Source organism: Geotrypetes seraphini, chromosome 4, assembly GCF_902459505.1.
Source record: "Geotrypetes seraphini chromosome 4, aGeoSer1.1, whole genome shotgun sequence".
NCBI lineage: Eukaryota > Metazoa > Chordata > Amphibia > Gymnophiona > Dermophiidae > Geotrypetes > Geotrypetes seraphini.
Window position 1 is genome coordinate 108,490,575 of NC_047087.1, and position 19,559 is coordinate 108,510,133.

Genomic DNA, 19,559 nt, shown 5'->3' on the forward strand with positions numbered 1-19,559 from the left:
TATATATATAATTTTATAGAGTCAAATAATATTAGGACTAATATGGTATAGAGTGGGGATGCGCGTGCAGGGTTTAGGACTAATATGATGTAAAGTTGGGGGGGTAAAAAACAGTTTGGGGTGCAGAGTGAGGGGATTGTTAGTGTAAGTCAATTCCTTAAGAACTTCTTATTACCTTAACAATATGTACTTCTTAATATCATAACAATTCTTATGTAATATACCTTGAACCGCAAGGTAAAGGCGGAATAGAAATCACTAATGTAATGTATCTGAACATTCACTCATAATAGAATATGCCCACGCAACGGAAAAAGACATCTATGAAGGCAGCAGCGGCTAAGCCAACGGTAGAGGCCAGGCCGGCAGCCTCGGGGGGTGGCCCCAAGAAGACAACCAAAGGACCTAAGAAGACTCTTGAGGATGGGGACACCTCAGCGAGGTAGGCGAAGCGTGAGTTGGACGAGTTGATGGCGGTGATGAGGAGACAGCTGAAGCAGCACGGCGCCCAGGCAGTCCACCAGAGGCTCTTATGCATGCAGGAAGAGGCGGCAGACAATTTGACAGTGGGGGCCATAATCCCAACGGCGAGTCCTCAGAGCGCCAAAGGATTCCCCACGGCTGAGAGTTACACTCCAGTTCCAGTTCCAGCGGCCGCTCCGGCCATCACAGTGTCCACGCCAGCCGATGCCATGGCAGGCCAACCACAGGGTAAGGCCCCAGAGGGGCAGACTGCACACACAACCCCTTGCATAGGGGAACAGCATGCAGACATTGGTACAATGGGACAGCACGCAGACAGTGGTACACTGGTACATATGATTCAGGAGGCACTGTCTTCCTTTGAAAGAGGTAGGGAGGGTGCAGCCGCTGGGAGGGCATTGGAGGACACAGAGCCTGCTCTCACTAGGGCAGCGGGAGGGATTAGGGTGGATGTAACATGCAGGGTATCCACCTTAGCGGGGAGTATCCCGAGATGTATGAAGGAGAAGATATGGAGAAAGGATTATATTGATATATTTTCCTTGCTACAAAGGGATCCAGAGGAGGAATAGTGTATTGAGAACAACTGAATTTTTATTCAGCTAGACAGGGAGAGGAGACCAAAAGTTTACAAAATCAATCAGTAATTGGATTTCAGCTTTCCACATATTTATGAGTGTTGTGGTGGACAGAGAACTGGACTTAATCAAATACTCCGACACCATAATCAGGTTGAATTACGACATAAAATTTAGAAAGAATATGGCAGAGAATAGGTCTATCACATGGAAACATCGGGTGGAAGACCTATGGCTTGAGGAAATGTCAGCGCCAGTGGCATACCAAGGGGGGGCACAGCTGGCCACCCACCGGGGAAAGGCTGCCACTGCCGCCATCGGGAACAGGCCGGCGCCGAGTTCTCCCTCCCTGCTTTTCTTTCCCACGGGGCCAACCAACTCTCGCCACCCGACGTCAATTCTGACGTCGGAGAGGACGTTCTGGGCCAGCCAATCGCTGCCTGGCTGGCCCGGAACGTCCTCTCCAATGTTAGAATTGTGACGCACAAATGGAAGATTAGATATAAGTGCCATCTGCAACCATAAGGGCTATTGGAGTGGGAGACAGGTAGGTATAGTAGGTTTTGGGGAGTTTGGGAACGCTCACCATAAACTATACGGGGGTTATGGTGAGATGTATATCTGACACCTTTTATGTGAAGTTCACAGCAGTGCCCTATAAGGTGTCCCACTGCTCTATTTGTCTATATGGCCAGTCCATTATAATGCTGGCCCCTCCCACATCTAAATAGTACCCATTTGGACACTTTCAACTTGGATATTTCTGTGGCCTCAAACTTTCCACCATAAATGTGATTAGAGTGTCTTATGGGCCTGGCTCCTCCTTTCTATGGTTCACTAGCCCATTTTTAAACTTTATTGATTTTCCAAATATTGACAGTGTAATAAACAAGTATATAAACATATAATAAAACCTGGCGGTGCTGTTCTAGAGACAGGTATGTACTTTTTCATTCAGTTTTGTGGCATGGGAGGGGTTGTGTGACCACCATTTTCTAAGAGAGTCGTCATCTTTTGATGACAAAAATCAGCGATTGGTCCAGGGGTGCTAGTACAGTGACAGCACTGTTTTCAACCCCGGCAGCGGGAGAGAAGTTCACTCTCTCCTGCTGTCAAGCGATCCCCAGCAGCGGGAGAGATGCCCATTCTCTCCCACTTTCACACAACTCTCTCTTCCGCTGCCAAATGAACCCCCCCACCCCCCCAGCAGCGGGAGAGATACCCATTCTCTCCCACTGCCACACAATACCCCACCTGTCTCCAAGCCTACTCCCTCCAGCCAGCTAGCCCGCCTCTTCAAAATGGGCCTTTCCCTTCCCTGTGCATCCTGAGATTCAGTGGGGAGGGGTCTGAGGCTCTGATTGGTCCGGATGCCTAAGGCCCCTCCTATGGGGCATCTGGGCCAATCAGAGCCTCAGGCCCCTCCCCGGTTTATCTGGGGAGGGGCCTGAGGCTCTGATTGGCCCAAGTTGTTTAAGGCCCCTCCTATTAATTTGCTTGGCAGCGGGAGAGAGTGGGCATCTCGCCCACTGCTGGGGGGGTGTTGGATGGCAGCGATGGGCACATGTAAATTTAGTAGTCTTTGCTACTGTCCACCAACCTCATTTACATGAGCAATTTTGGGAGAAAGATTCGCTTTTTTAAATTCGCTACCAGAATTGCTGCAAATAGCAGCCCGTCATTTTTTAACGCAGTTTTTGATAATCTAGTCCTCAGTGAGTAGTAGATGACCTGTTGACATTTAGGATAAATTAAATGGTCAGAAGTGACTTACAAAGACTTAACACAGACTTGGGTGTTCTAACTCCCTACCAGAGATAATTTCTACTTTCTTATCACTCTAACCCTATGTCTCTCAAACATTTTTAGCTCCAGCATAGTTATTATGCGGTATATAAATTTTTAAATAAATAAATGATACTAAATGGAGCAAATGTTTTTCACGGCACACTACACAGAGCAAATGATTTTCACGACACATTATAATTGAAATTATAAAATTGTAAAAAAAAACCAAAAATTTAATTTGAGAGTTATTTATTTAAAGCTCTTTAAGCTACGGATGGATAATTGTAACAACAGTGAAACTAATCCCCTCCTTTACAAAGCCGTGCTAGCGTTTTTAGCGCCAGCCACCACGATAACAGCTCTGACGCTCATAGGAATTCTATGAGCATTGGAGCTGTTAGCACGGCGGCCGGCGATAAAAATGCTAGCCCAGCTTTGTAAAGGAGGCGGTAAAGTAGATAGAATAGAATTGCTAATCAATGCGATGGACGTGCTTGTTTATGAGCGCAAATTAACTCACAACGCGGCTCGATAGTCAACAAGCAAATACGCATTTCATCATCCACCATCTATAGTCATTTTCTTTTTTTCTAATTTAATTTCTGTCAGAGCTGAAAATCCAAGTTCACAAAGATAAGAAGATCCAAACGGTAACAAAGCCTTGATTGCTTTGTTGCTCAAGTTAGGATAACTATTGCACAAAATAAAACAAAACTAAAATTACTTACTGTTAGTTTTCAAGCACCAATCACGTCAAAGAATGATGCATGTCTGGGTGATTGTATACTTACATACACAGACGCTCATAACATTGACAGACTCTTGCGTACGCAACATGCATGTCATCTATTCTAGTGTATACTTATGAAGTGAATTTTTTAAAATAAAGTAAAATTCTGGAATCTCTCATGGCACACCCGGAATCTCTTTAGGGCACGCTACTATGCTGGGGCACACAATTTGAGAGACACTCCTCTAACACCCATCAGCTTCCCACCCTACTTCTCCCTTCACTTTCATAATACAGGTCTAATATGTGCTGTGATTCACTTTTTATTTTCTGACCAATGTCACATCTTTCTCTGATCTGCTCATTCTTTTTGGATCTGCAAAAGGGAGCAGTCACTCAGGAAAGCCCATCAAGAAACATAATTAGTCCAATAAAAGTAACCATTATTTTCCCTCAACTCGACAGCCAAAAGCAGTTCAACATTACCAGGAAAAAAAAAGCAGCATTTATTTTACACAGTCTCTCAACCTTTTCATTTCAGGTCTCGGGATACTCCTGATATACTTATCACAAAGGTTATCACTGGTGTACACAAATGTAAACAGGTTGAAATCAGCAAAAGGAATAAGGAAGGAAGAGAGGAAGTTAGGCAGGCATAAGTCTGGCTCTTGCCTCCGCCCAATTGCACACTTATTAAAAAAAAAAAAAAGGACTCACCTGTGCACAGTGTGAAGAGTATCACCTCTTGTTTCTCCCTCATTGTCTTCTCTCTCCTTACAATTCTCCTTGGTATCTGCTAACGTAGCCCCTTGAAATCCTCCCTTCCCTTCAGTTTCACCCAGCTCAACAGCCAGGTGTCCTGATCAATGGCGCTGGTTTCACATTCACTGTACCTGCCTCACTTGAATCTTACACCTTTCTGTCAAGCAGCCTAAGCAAATCAGTTCCCTCCTTCTCTCTCAGCTCCTCCCCTGCTCTCTGCTGGTCTTAACTTGCAGGCATCAAGGAAGTGGAGCTGTAGAGCAGAGGCCAGTGTGAATTGTCACATTCCCAAATGCACATACTGTCATATATGTGTACATGATGCATGAATACACTCTTTCCATTTTTGTTCTCCTTATCCTCAATAAGCACTGGGGAGCAAAAGAAGGCTAGGAGGTAAACACAATTAGGGGCTAGGGTGAAAGGATCAATGGGTTGTAGGGAGTAAGTAGGGAGTGATCCCCATCTCTACCCTCCTCCACCTCCTTTCTGCTCTGGTGATCCTGGTCTTCCATCCACAGTCCACAAAGGCGGCAAAACCAGAGAAAGTAGTGAGATAAGCAGTAATAGGGCCAAGAAACTGACAGTAGCAGAAGCAATAGATGACAGCAGAGGTGTAAAAGCTAGATGGGATGGAAAGGGAGCAGCCTATACCTCGTATGGATTTTGAATGAAATAATGCCTGTGCAAATTGGGCCAGCAACCTCCTGTTTTACAAAAGGTCGGCTCCCCCTGACATCAAGATCTGGCTATGCTTCTGCCTCACAGGTGTGCACTCTCTCATGAAGAGCTGTCAAATTTGAAAATATAAGAGGAACAATTGTGCAGCAATCAAGACTGTCACTGCTTCTGTCTCAGGGTACATAGCTCCAACACTGGATCAGCTCCTGTTTCCTCCTGGGTCAGGGGGGGGAGGCAAAAATAATCTGTACAGTTGGCACTACTTCATTTCCTTTAGGGAGCCAGGACTGATTTGCATCTCTAGCTCTGATGTTTCCATGGGGAGGGGGTAAGATGCACTAAACAGGGCCAGATGCACTAATTCAGCTGTTCGCCTTCCCCTCCCTAAAACTATGTCATCTAAAAAGATTCCTCGACAAAACCTTTGCCCTCCAGGCGGCTAAGCTGAACCCATGGCTAGCCCAAATGGTGCTCGAGGCTACTACCTACCTCGGCTTCAGAAAATTACTCAAAACTCACCTATTCCGTGAACAGGACCCTTAACCCCCTTACTCCTGCAATAAACCGACACCCGCCCCTACCCCCTCCTACCCCTCTTCCCCTTCCCCCACCCCTATTTGGTCTCTCTCTCTCTCTCTTACCTTCCAACCTAACCTTCTTCGTTGCTTGCAACTCTGATAAAATGTTGTAAATCCGCGTGTCATCTCGGATCTTAATTAACTGATGTGAACCGCCTAGAACTCCTTGGGTATGGTGGTATACAAGAATAAAATTATTATTATTATTATTATTATTATTAATAAACAGGATCGGTTAGACCAGTGGTTCCCAACCCTGTCCTAGAGGACCACCAGGCCAGTCGGTTTTTCAGGATAGCCCTAATGAATATGCATGGAGCAGATTTGCATACCTAGCACCTCCATTATATGCAGATCTCTATCATGCATATTCATTAGGGCTATCCTGAAAAACCGACTGGCCTGGTGGTCCTCCAGGACAGGGTTGGGAACCACCGGGTTAGACCACATGAGTCCGATTTTTGGCCAATTCTAAGAGCTATTGATGCACTAAAAATTTTGCATGCAAATGATTTGCGCGGAGGTTCATCATAATCCCCGTCTCTCCTGTCCTATTCATAGCTGTAAGAGCGACTTTCACATATGAGCAGAGCCGGCAGGAAAAGCCCGAACACCTGAGAGGCAGGCGAAGCCCTGAAGCAGCTTTCCGTCACTCAGCTGTTCAAGGTAGGAAACCTTTTTTTTTATGGGCACAGATGTTGTGTGTGTGTTATACATGCACAATACCTGCCTCCCCCCCAAAAAAAAAAGACCCCTGCCGATGATTGCCCTCCCCAACAACTCCTTGATGAACCAGCACTGGGGACCAACACCCCCCCACCTGCACCAACAAAAATCATCAGGAGGAATGCTCCCCTGCACCAGGCACCACCCCCCCAAACCATCCCCTATCCCCCTTCCCCCAAAACATAGGCAGTACAGATGCCCACTCCCTCCTGACACAGATGCTCCCCTGAATCCCCACCCCCCACCTCCCAAACCCACCCGGAACCTTTTTCACAAGTTGGGAGCAGGAGGAATGCGGTCCCACCTGCTCCGAGGCCCAACAGTCCAAAATTGCCGGCCTTCCCCTCCCCGGTGTATCATGTAATGCAAGGGGAGGGGCCTTAAGCTCCTCCCTCTGTATCCCGGGATACAGAGGGAGGAGCCTAAGGCCTCGATTCGCTTAATCAGGGCCGTAGGCTCCTCTGGAATAGAGAGGGAGGGACCTAAGGCCCTGATTGGCTCAGACACCCAAGGGATGCCCAAGAGATGCCAAGGAGGAGCAATTTTTTGAGAGGGAGATTTTTAACACATATCTCCATCAGCAAAGAACACGTAAATAGGGAAGAGGAGTTACAATTATATTCAAAACATCTGTGGGGTTAAAGATATTGCATGTTAAGGAGCCAAAAGTTTGATGGTCAAAATTGGGGATAGAACTAGATTTTTTTCTTTTACACCATTCTCCAAAAAGTTCAGATTGGAAGAATGCATATTTATTAGACCTGCTCTTTAAATTAGTTTTAGCTACCCCGAGGCTGTTAATCTTTGGGGATTTAAATTGGTATTTTGAAAAATGAGCTCATCCTGAAGCAGATCATTTTTGTTTTTTTAAGCTTGGTCCAGTTACATTTTCTTCCCACACATGTTTTTAGCATATGCTACCTCTTCTGGCAGCTTCAGATAAAGCACTGGCTGATTTTAAGATCAGAATCGGTGATTATCTTCCAGCTATCTGGACAGACCAAGTCTTAATTGGATTTTTTGTTTCAGGTTTGCCTTCAATAAATATGACGATGGGCACAAAGCAACTGTTTTGAGAGTGAGGAGCACATTAAATTGGATAGGTTCCTGGAAGTTATAGTGCCTTTAGACTAATCACTTACAGAGGGCCAGATGCTCAAAACCTAACACCAGCACTAAGAGAGATGAGCGCCAAAATTTTACATGTTAATATGTGCAGCATGCACAAAGCCCTTTGGCATGCATGCTAATCTGTATGCTGAAGATCAGTACAAATTGCATTGAAATGGTTCAATTCAGGGTGATTTTGTATTCACACCAATGCTCAGAAGACAGTGTAGATCAGGGGTGCCCACACTTTTTGGGCTTGCGAGCTATTTTTAAAATGGCCAAGCCAAAATGATCTACCAACAATAACATTTTTTTAAAAACACAAAGCACACTGTATGCAGAGAAAATGTTAATTATCATTTATATTCCGGGGGTTTTTCAAAGAGGTCAAGGCAGATGACTCTATGCAATGTCACCTCAGTAACAACCATACAAAAATAGACAAATATACCCCCCTCCCATTTTACTAAACTGCGATAGCTGTTTTTAGTGCAGGGAGCTGTGCTGAATGCCCCGCGCTGCTCTCGACGCTCATAGGCTCCCTGCGCTAAAAACCGCTATTGTGGTTTTAGTAAAAGGGAGCCATAGTGCAAAATATAGACAGCAGATATAAATTCTCGAAACAGACACATTTTGATCACTAAATTGAAAATGAAATCATTTTTCCTACCTTTGCTGTCTGGTAATTTCATGAGTCTCTGGTTGCACTTTCTTCTTCTGACTATGCATCCAATATTTCTTCACTTCTTTTAGCCTCCTGTATGCTTCCTCTCATTCAGACCTCATTCTCTCCCCCAACTTTTTCTTTCTTTCTCTCTGCCTCCCTTTCTTTCTCTCTCTCTCCATGCCCTCTTTCTTTCTGACTCCCTGTTCCCCTTTTCTTTCTATTTCCCTTCTTTCTTTGTCTCCTTGCCCCCCTTCTTTCTATCTCCTTGCCTGCCCCCTTTCTTTCTTTCTCCCTGCCTTCCCCCATGCCACCTGGTTTGCCGCTGCCGTCATCGGGGAACATGCCCTCAAGCTACTAGGTTTGCCGCCACCATCGGGGAACAGGCCCTCAAGCCACCGCCACACAAGCTCTCCCTGTAGAAGTGTCGCGCTGACCAGCATTCCGCTCCCCGACATCAATTCTGGACAGAACTGGACAGAAACTCATAATGTATACAAAAAATGGAGAAAACAGATCTCATACACGGACGGACGGGACTATACAGTACCCTAAGTTATCCGTATCATCACTGGTCTGAAAAAACTCCATACATTTATATCATCAATTTTTCATTTCATTCATACCAACTTCGTTATTCAAAATTCATATCAAGCACGTTTGTGATGATGTCATGACGCCCGACTCTTTTGAATGAGCCGGGCGCGTCTCTCAGTTCTGCGGCCATTTTGAGGTGTGTCAGCCAAGTCGGTTTACTACGCAACGTGCTTGGACATTCAGATGTGGTAATAAGAAGTAAATTTCCCCTGATGTAGCCTTGGATAATGCGAAACAGAAGTGATTTCTGTCGGGAAGAAGCATTTTGAAAGAGGAAAATAGCTGTATGAAAGAACGTCTGAGAGATGCAACTTGAAGATAAGTTGGCTTTGTTTGTTTACATCACGTTTAGCTAAACCTTACATTATGAATTGAAAACCTTTTTTTACTCCAGGCTGTAGCCATTGCCTTGATTTTTTGGCAGATTTAACCTTTTGTTCCACTTATAAGAATTATGAAGACAGAAAATGAATTTTGAATAACGAAGTTGGTATGAATGAAATGAAAATTGATATAAATGTATGGCGTTTTTTCAGACCAGTGATGATACGGATAACTGGCCGTGTATGAGGTCTTTCTTCTCCATTTTTTGCATATATTATTAGTTTCTGTCCAGTTCTATTTATTATGATGAGATAGTGTGAATGGGGTTTCTCAGCTAGTTCTACTATACAGTGCGGTTTTTTAAAGTTTTGGCTTGTAGATAGGATGACACATATGACATCAATTTTGAAGAAATTACACTAGTTACCAGTTTTATTTTGAGTACAACACAAGGTTATTTTTGTGATCCATCAAACTGTTTATCATCAAACACCATGGTATTTTCAACAAGTCATTGAAAACTATCCCCTCCCTTCCACTTTTACTAAACTGCGATAGTGGTTATTAGCATGCTGAATGCTCCGCGCTGCTCCCGACGCCCCTAGGAACTCTATGAGCATTGGGAGCAGTGCAGAGCATTCAGCGTGGCTCCCTGCGCTAATAACTACTATCGTGGTTTAAAGGGGGTATAAACCAGGCAGATCTTCACGATTTGAAAATAAAAATCTATTAACCTCAAGATAGCAAGGTTACTATGCGGACACCAGAGCAATAGCATTCTGTGTAGTTGGTGTTAAGATATGGAATGCTTTGGTGGGTCAGTTGTGACAATGTATTGATCGGTTTCAATTCAAGAAACAGCTAAAAACCCAATTGTTTGTCACCGCATTCATATGACTTATTAGTTCTTTGGAAAAGAAAAGATAGTTCTCCCATGTTGATTTTAAATTTTTAGTTTGTCATATTATTATGTTTGTTGTAACTCATGTGAACCGTTTAGTTCTTAAGCGGTCTAGAAACATTTTAATTAAATAAATAAATACATTTTTGGCTTCTTATGAAAGGAAAAAGAAATCCCTGCAGCCTGTAGTGCTGATAATGAGGGGAAAAAAACATGTCTGTGAGTGTAAACAAAGCCAAGACTGGTGCTTGTTTTCCTTTGCTTCGGTGTGAGCCTTCTAAGAAATTTAAACTGCACAAAAATTTGGAGGGTGCACTTATATTTCAAGTCATGGGGAAGGGTGCTGATATGCTCTTGCACTTCCTGTTTTGCCGAGTGTGTGCACATAGGAGTTTCACGGTAAACACAGCTATTGTGTGCGTGTCTCAGTCATGTTTCTCCCCCTTACTTTCATTTTTTTTAAATCAGGAATAGGGATTGGGACTTGTATACCGCCTTTTTGTAGTTTTACAACCACACTCAAAGCGGTTTACATACAGGTTCTCCAAGCATTTTCCCTATCTATCCTGGTGGGCTCACAGTCTATCTAATGTACCTGGGGCAGGGGAGGACTAGGTGACTTGACCAGGGTCATAGGAGCAGTGCGAGATTTGAACCACAACCTCAAAGTGCTGAGGCTGTCACTCTAACCACTTTGCCACACTTTCCTCCCTTTCCTAGTACACAACTAAGCAGGAAAAACTTATCTGTATTATCATTCAGGCACAATGCTGCTGCTTATTTCTTCCACACACCAATACCCTGACAGGGAGTCCCCGTTTTACTGGTCAGGGCTGCAGCAGGGGATGACAACACTCCAGCTGCAACGCTCACACACGCTACAGCAAGCTTGGGCTAATCCTGAGCAGCCAGCTTTGCTCATGGGTGGGTAAAATGAATATGACAAATGGCACATGACGTAAAAGATTCCAAAATATTATTTTTTATTAATTCATATTATTTATCAAAAGGTTATTACGTCATCGGGAGATCTTTACAGATGCCAAAACGCTGGCCTTCCTGACAAAGATCTCAACTCGATAATTCGTTGCTCCCTAATATGTACCTTTTGTCCTGCATGACAACATTACTTGTCAGCCAATCCATTAACAGAGGCTGTCCTTAAATTTGGACAAAGAACTTCCTTTTAACATGAAATAAAAGTTCCAGAAATCATATTTTTGTTTACATTCATCTTTGAATATACATAAACATTTTACTACATATCCAATATTCTTTTTGTCACTCTCAAAACTTATTTCAGACAGTTCATCAGTGTAAAAGGCAACCTGCTGGAAAATTCTTGGCCCTGTTAGCACCATAGAAAGGAGGAGGGATATTCCCCCTCCTGCTCCGAGCTTTACAAAAATTGACAGTTTCAAATTTCACTGATACATAGACTCAGATCCCTTCCTATACTGGAGACAGTACAGCGTTTCTGATTCTAACTTAACTATTTCCAGATGTTGCCTCAGGATTTCTCCTTAGAGTTCCTTCAGGTTTAAACTATATAAAATATTGGAAATTAAGTACACACCATTCTTTCACATATCTTTCATACATCATTCATTTGTTCGGGGCCCCTTTCACACACAACACAATATATTACATTCATACTTAATACACGTTATATCTCAGTTTGGAATATGGAGTCCTAAGCACATCTGTTATCAATTAGAACCACGAGGCTAAAGGCGGGAAGCTGAACAAAGAACCAGAGAGGACAAAGAACAGCAGGGAGCCAAGATGGAGTTCTTAATATCTCTATGCATGTATGTTATGCATGTATGTTACACATTACCTAATTTCCTCTATAATCGGCTTAATAGCAAAGTACATAAAGAGAATATTATTATGCTTTTCCTTAATATTAATCTATAGTGTGTTTTTCTGGCCCTGGCTACATCCATATTCAGATTTTTATTCAACAACTTTTCGTACGCTTCTATTGGGCATGGCCTTAACTAACACATGTGCTTGTATCTAACTAGAGTTACCCAGAACCATATGAAAAGCAGGTGCTTTTGTAGAAAAAACTCCACAAAATACTACACCATCATGTCCTGCACTGTCCATTCCATTAACATACCATAGCTATCGCCCCATACAGTCCACGAGCCACTATTCAATCCACATCCGGTTTCATGAAGAAGGATACAGTACTACTCGAAAGGGACAAGAGAAGAGCGACTAAAATGGTTAAGGGGCTGGAGAAGTTGCCGTACAGTGAAAGATTAGAAAAACTGGGCCTCTTCTCCCTTGAAAAGAGACTGAGAGGGGACATGATCGAAACATTCAAGATAATGAAGGGAATAGACTTAGTAGATAAAGACAGGTTGTTCACCCTCTCCAAAGTAGAGAGAACGAGAGGGCACTCTCTAAAGTTAAAAGGGGATAGATTCCGTACAAACGTAAGGAAGTTCTTCACCCAGAGAATGGTAGAAAACTAAAATGCTCTTCCGGAGGCTGTTATAGGGGAAAACACCCTCTAGGGATTCAAGACAAAGTTAGACAAGTTCCTGCTGAACCAGAATGTACACCGGAAAGGCTAGTCTCAGTTAGGGCACTGGTCTTTGACCTAAGGGCTGCCGCGTGAGCAGACTGCTGGGCACGATGGACCACTGGTCTGACCCAGCAGCATCAATTCTTATGTTCTTATCGTTTTCTGTAGGCATTGGAGGACTAGCTTTCAGCATTGTTCTTGTATCATAGGATGTGAGATCTTGCCTCCAGCACCAGAGTCTTGAGCACTGGGCCCAAAGAGTCCTGTGATAGTACAGCAAACAGTGCCTTTTACGTGAAAAAATTAAAGTTTTTGGAAGCCAAATGACTCAATGGCAAGACTATAACTGAGAGAAAATCATGCCATGTGCAACACATACTACTACGATTTATCTTCCCCACCCTATCTACTACACTGCGACCAATGGATAGGGAGCAGTTTTGGTGTACCCTGTGTAGCTGTACTGCATCACAGCTTCTAATTATTTAAAGGCAAAGAAAAGGGGTTGCTGATCATTGGAGTGTACAGGGTGCCATTCTCAATCCATGACAGTTAAGCTTCTTCAGTATCTAAGTTTAGAGTATAAATCTATGGTCTATACCAGTGGTCTCAAACTCAAACCCTTTGCGGGGCCACATTTTGGATTTGTAGGTACTTGGAGGGCCGCAGAAAAAAATAGTTAATGTCTTATTAAAGAAATGACAATTTTGTATGAGGTAAAACTCATTATAGTTTATAAAACTTTCATTTAACAGTTAAAAGGAAAGATATATAAACTATAAAGAGTTTTACCTCATGCAAAATTGTCATTTCTTTAATAAGACATTAACTATTTTTTCTGCGGCCCTCCAAGTACTCTATTTTTTTCTGCAGAACTCACATTTAAAGTTCAATATCTTTTCTTTCTCAAAACTGGCACATTTCAATTACTAAATTGAAAATAAAATCATTTTCCTACCTTTGTTTGGTAATTTCATCAGACTCTGGTTGCACTTTATTCTTCTGACTGTGCATCCAATACTTTTCCCTTCTTTCAGCCTCCTGTATGCTTCCTCTCCTCCAGACCTCATTCCCTCCCCCAACTTTTTCTTTCTTTCTCTATGTCTGTCTTTCTCTGATTCCGTGCCCCATTTTTTGCTTTGTTTCTGGTTCCCTGTCCCCCCCCTCCTTCTTTCTTTCTTTCTTTCTTCCTTCCTTCCTCCGTGCCCCATTTTTTGCTTTTTTTTCTGGCTACCTGTCCCAACCCCACCTTCTTTTTTTCTTTCTTCCTTCCTTCTTGCCCTCCCCCATGTCACTGCTGCCACGGAATAGGCTGCTGCCGCTAGCGGGAACAGGCCGAGATCTCCCTGATTCTCTTTTGCACGGGGCCGACCAACTCTCGCTGCCCGACGTCAATTCTAACGTCGGAAAGGACGTTCCGGGCAGCCAGGCAGCGATTGGCTAGCCAGAACGTCCTCTCGACGTCAGAATTGACGTCGGGCCGCGAGAGTTGGTCGGTCCCGCAGGGAAGAGAAGCAGGGAGATCAAAGAACATGGTGCCGGCCTGATCCCCGATGGCAGCAGTGAGAAGGGAAGGGAAGCAGGTTGGGCACCACTGCTCTAGACGAGCCGCAAGCCGCACTCTAGGGAGAACAGTGGACCGCCCCCCCCCCCTTGGTATGCCACTGGAGCAGCAGGGTGTCTGGCCAGCTCGTTCGTTCAAAGCCGCGGGTGGCGGCTCCTTGCGAGATCCGTGCCTGCGTCTGAAGCCTCTCTGATGTTGTGACATCAGAGAGGCTTCGATGAAGGAGTGGATAGCGCAAGGAGCCGCCAACCCGCGGCTTTGAACGAACGAGCCGGCTGCTGCTCCAAAAGGAAGAGAATGATCGCCTCCAGACTGCGGGCCACGTGTTTGAGACCGCTGGTCTATACTATAAGACAGACAAAGATTTCTTCACCAAACATACTTGGTTTATCTTTCACCAAGGATGCCAGAAAGAACAGTTTGAGAGGGAGATTTTAAGCATATTCTACCTCCTAGCTCCACCCCACCCCATTTCACTATATCTAAACTCCGCCCCCTGTCCGCTCTCTCATTTTGACCAAGGTTCAACTGAGACCAAATTCCAAGACATAAGCAGCATTTTTCGATAATAAAATTGCTAATATTCAAGCTGATTTTAGTCCTCCAATTTCACGATCTATAAGGTGTGCCAAACCCTAGCCCTGGCTGGCCTCTAAGATCCACCACTTGTGTTTCTGTACTCAATCTGCAGAACATCTCTGGCTAACTTCATGCATTTCAAATTCCTGCTAACCTCTTTCCAGTCTGCCCTTTCACTTGCAAAACAAGACTACTACACCCACTTGACTAATTCTCTTGGATCTAACTCTTTGTCTTGCTATCTCTTTGCCACGCTCAACTCTACTCAAAAGTGTCCTCACCTCTGACCCCTCCTTCGCCTTCTCCCCAAATTATGGCTGAATACTTCTATGACAAGGTTCACAAGATTAACCTTCAGTTCTCAACCAATTCTCCCTCCTCCAGTCTGCTCTGCCAACCCTCCGTCAACCCCTGCTGCCTTTTCTTACTTCTCTGAAATCACTGAAGAGAAAACTTCACATTCTCTTTCTTCCTCCAAATTCTCTGCTTATTCCTCTGATCTCATCCCCATCCATCCACTTATCACCATCTTTTCTACTGTCACCTCCTCTAATCTGCCATATCCTCAACTTATCACTCTCAACTGCAACTGTGTCCGATGCCTTAAAAAAATGCCATAGTTAAACCTCTCCTTAAAAAAACCTCGCTGGACCTTATCTGCCTCTCCCATTATTGCCCCATCTCTCTCCTCCCCTTCTTATCCAAGCTACTTGAACATGTTTTTCACTGCAGTTGTCTTGACTTTCTGCTATTCCAAGCTATCCTTGATCCACTTCAATAAGGCTTGCACCCTCTTCATTCTATAGAACCTGCCCTTTTTAGAGTGTCCAATGACCTGTTCCTGGTCAAATCCAGGGGCCCTACTCTGTCCTCATCATCCTTGATCTATCTGCAGTTTTTTACACTATAGATCACTGCCTACTTATCGATACACTGGCCTCGCTTGGGTTTCAAGGCTCCATTACCTCAAGGTTTTCTTCTTATTTTTCCCATCATACTTTTAGTGTAAGCTCTGGTGGATCTTCCTCCGCTGCCATTCTGCTATTGGCCGCTGTATCTCAGGGCTGTGTCCTGGGACCTCTTTTCTCCATCTATACTTCTTCCCTTGGTGCTCTAATCTTCTCCCATGACTTCCAGTATCACCTCTATGCTGACAACTCACAGGTCTACCTCTCTTCATCTGAAATTTCTGCAGGAATCCAGGCCCAAGTCTCAGCCTGCCTGGCTGACATTGCTACCTGATGTCTCACCATCATCTAAAATTAAATATGGCCAAGACAGATCTTCTTATCTTTCCTCCTAAACCCACCTCTCTTCTTCCACTATTCTCTATTTCTGTGGATAACGCTTTCATCCTCCCTGTCTTGTCAGTTCGCAACTTCGGAGTCATCTTTAACTTGTCTCTCTCCTTTCCTTCACATATCCAACATGCCACCAAAACCTGTCATTTCATTCTCTATAACATCATTAAAATCCAGCCTTTCCTTTTGGAGCACACTGTTAAGACCCTCATCCACATTCTCATCACTTCGCACCTAGACCACTGCAACTTACTTTTCACAGGTCTTCCGCTAAACCTCATATTCCATCAGGGTCGTTATGCTCACATTACCTCTCTCCTCAAATCAGCAGAAAGGTCCTAATAGGGCAACAGATTTAGAATCAGGGACAGCCCTTATGACCTTGGGCAAGTTAGTTTATTTCTTGTTGACATGTAGACTCCTACTTGCTTAAATTACACTCAGTGGACCAGTCGATGATATTCAGAGGCACTTAATCAAGTAGCACCTCTGAATATCAGCACTAATCAGCCAAACTGAAACCAGGAAGGAGAGCGGTGTTTTGGAAACAGGGTTGGGAAGGAGCTGACAGTTAATGCAGTGCCAGGCAGATAGGACTACATAAAAAGGGATACTGTCTTTCCTGGTTAGCTATTTGGGCACTAGCACTGAATATCAACTGGTGCCCAGATAACTTCTAGGTAGCAGCCTGGAGTTTCTGGAGCTCCTGGCATAGGGTTACCAGATTTTCTGTCTGGAAAATCTGGACCTGCCTCCAGGCCCGCCCAGTCCCACCCATCCCCAGTTCTGCCCCATCACACCCCCGATCCCGCCCCTAAGCCTGCCCCAGCCCTGCTTCCAATCCCGCTCCCCCCCTTGCCTGTTCTCCTCGGGCAGCACAACCATGCATGCGCGGATGAGACGCATCATATGCGCGGATGCCCTCCTGCACAAAGGAAAGCTTTTCAAAACCTGGACAAAGTGACAGGTTTGAAAAGCCATCCAGACCCCCGGACATGTCCTTAAAAGGAGGACATGTCCAGGGTAATCCAGACGTCTGTTAATCCTACTCTGGCTAGCAAATACTGCAAGATTGCCACTAGAGGTCATGACAGCTATCTTGAGGCCAGAGCCGTGATGGACAGGAGTGGGCATTGATTCTTCTCTTATTTATTTATTTAATTTTATTATTTATATTCCACATATCCTACAATTCTATGCAGATTAGAAATTATTCAAGTACTCAAGCATCTTTCTCTATCTGGCCCAGCGGGCTCACAGTGCCTGGGGCACTGGGGAGATTAAAGGGCAAATTCTATAAGAAGCATCCAAAAGTTAAGGCGCCGATATAGGCACTGTTCAGCGCGATTCAAGCAAAATTGGGTGCTGTTTAGTGAATCACCTTGAGCGGCACCTATTTTGGAGGCGTCCATTAAATAGCCAGCTCTAGTTACAGAATCGCGTTTTCTTGAGAGGCGCCTAGGTTTCAATCAGTGCTGATTAAAAAGCTTAATTGAGCGCCTCCGAAATAGGTGCCTAACTTTAGGCGCTGGTTACAGAATTTGGGCCTTAGTGACTTGCCCAGGGTCACAAGGAGCAGTGTGGGATTTGAACCCACAATCCTAAGGTGCTCTAACCACTTTACCTTAGGACCCACCAAACCATATGAGTTGTCAAAGTTAGGCCTGGGGGAAGGCGGACAAGGGGTCTGGCTGAGGGCTCTTCTTGTCTTTGGGAAAGGGGGAATCAGACATGAGGAGGGAACCTCCTCCTTTTGTATGGGTTCTGGCTGAATTTTGGTGGGGACCTGCATAAGATCTGACACACTGCACATGCTGACACGGCTCCGGATATTCAATGTCGGTGACCAGACATGGCCCAGCACCGAAAAGCAGGGCCTAATTTTGCCCTTAGCAGTCAGCGTTTAAAAAAATGCTGACCACCGCCGGCTGAATATTGGCGGGTAAGCTTTTTAGATGGGGGACTTTGAACAATACTGTAAAGTTACCTTGCACATCCCATGATCTTGGGGAAAGTGGAGGTACATAATTAGGGACTTTATACAGCTTCTGTTTTCTTTACTGTTACAGTTATGAGAATCATTAGATCCACTGAAGCTTTCAAGACTTACTGTTAGAAGAGTCAGAAATTCATCCCTGAAAGTGTTAAACTGAGAGGCATGACTCAATGAAGCGTCAGATTCTTTCTTAGGAACTATAACCCCAGCCAGTCAGGGTCAGTCACTAAATTTAGAAAGCCTCTAACAACAGGCATCCTGGCCCTGTTGACTGTGAGAGAAGGGGACAGACTGAGAGACCAGAGTTAACAGCTTGCTATTCATCTATTTCCTGTCTTTTTTTTTGTTAATCAAGGGTTACATCCAACTTACCTGGAGAAGTTGCTTTCAGAAGAAGATTTACATTGAAGGTGAGTGATTTTTTGGTTTCCTGACATGCTAGAGAACTAGAACTGAAGTGGCTGTTTTGCTTCAGGCCTACAGCTTTTAGAGCACTCTGGAATTTGACATCAGTGAGCAGCTGTTGGGGAGTTTCAGAGGTTCTCTCACCAGTCATGCTATTGCCCTAGTTTACTGCCTTATTCTCTAACAGGTTTTGGAGCCCTTGTCACAGGAAAAAATATGTATTTGAACATGTGGTGACAAACACAAAAAGTGAATTGAATTAGCACAAATTTGTAATTTGGGATTAGCCATCAAAATTTCATACAGCTTTCCTAATTATTAGAATTCAGTGCATTCATTTATCTTAAAATACTAGTAGAAATGTTTTCTAAAATCAAGATATATTATGTATTCAATCACCTCAGGCTCGGCTCAGAAAAGGTTGCCCTTTAGGATTGGGGCTACTGCATGCAGGTTTCAAGCCTGTGCTAATTCAGAGCCTTTTTCACCCATTCTCCTGCTTTTCCCATCAATTCGGAAGCTAGTACAGGCAGTCCCCGAGTTACAGAGGCCTGACTTTAATACGACTCGTACTTAAGAAGGCAGTCGCGGCTTCATTTGATTTCACTGAGCAGTATTTCCAGTGGCATAGACTCCTACACTTCTTCAGTAGCAGATTCAGGAACGATGCATGGCCACATTAAGAACAGTGTGTGGTTATGCTAGCTGTACCTTAGAGGGGACACTGGTAGGGACAGTTGGTCCTTTTGTCAGCTGGGAGCAGAAGTAAGCAGCAAGAATCTTAAAATCTACAAGTTCTGAGTTACATACAAATCCGACTTAAGAACAGCTGTAACTCGTTCTTAACTTGGGGACCTGCCTGTATAAACATGAGAGAGATGTCAGCCACAATGTTGATGGTCCAGGCACATTGTTTGTAAAGGGCACAGGCACCCATCCTCCTCTTCGCCCCCTCCTTCCCAACCCCCCTGCCACACACCCATGCCCTTCCCTCTTCTTTCATTTTTCCTGTACGAGCAGCATTACGAACTCACTGCCTGGGTCGGTGTCACCTCTCTCTGATGTCACTTCCGGGTCCTCACATCTAGGAAGTGACATCAGAGATATAGCTGACAAGACACGGGCAGCAAGTTCATGCTGTTGCTCATGCCTGGAAAATTAAAAAGGTACGGGGGAAGGGAGCACACGTGGCGGGGGGATCAGGAAGGAGCAGGGTCAGTGAAGAGGGCAGGGGAGGGGTGCCACCGCCC

At 44.4% G+C, this 19,559-nt stretch overlaps 2 protein-coding genes across 3 annotated transcripts in view; one reads left to right on the forward strand and one right to left on the reverse strand.

Annotated features, from left to right (window-relative positions):
• The window catches only part of GPA33 (glycoprotein A33), a 96,284-nt gene that overhangs the window by 72,108 nt on the left and 4,617 nt on the right, over window positions 1-19,559 (reverse strand). The window contains exon 1 of one of the 2 annotated variants that reach the window (XM_033941616.1): window positions 4,297-4,470. The exons of the other annotated variant lie outside the window; for it this stretch is intronic. Coding sequence (XP_033797507.1) covers window positions 4,297-4,339 — 43 coding nt within the window. The 5' untranslated portion in view covers window positions 4,340-4,470. Of the gene's footprint in view, window positions 1-4,296; window positions 4,471-19,559 lie in introns of those variants that run through there. 2 annotated transcript variants of the gene reach the window in all.
• The window catches only part of DUSP27 (dual specificity phosphatase 27, atypical), a 51,290-nt gene continuing 49,888 nt past the window's right edge, over window positions 18,158-19,559 (forward strand). Inside the window, 1 exon segment of the mRNA XM_033941613.1 lies at window positions 18,158-18,314. The gene's annotated coding sequence lies outside the window, so the exon portion shown is untranslated.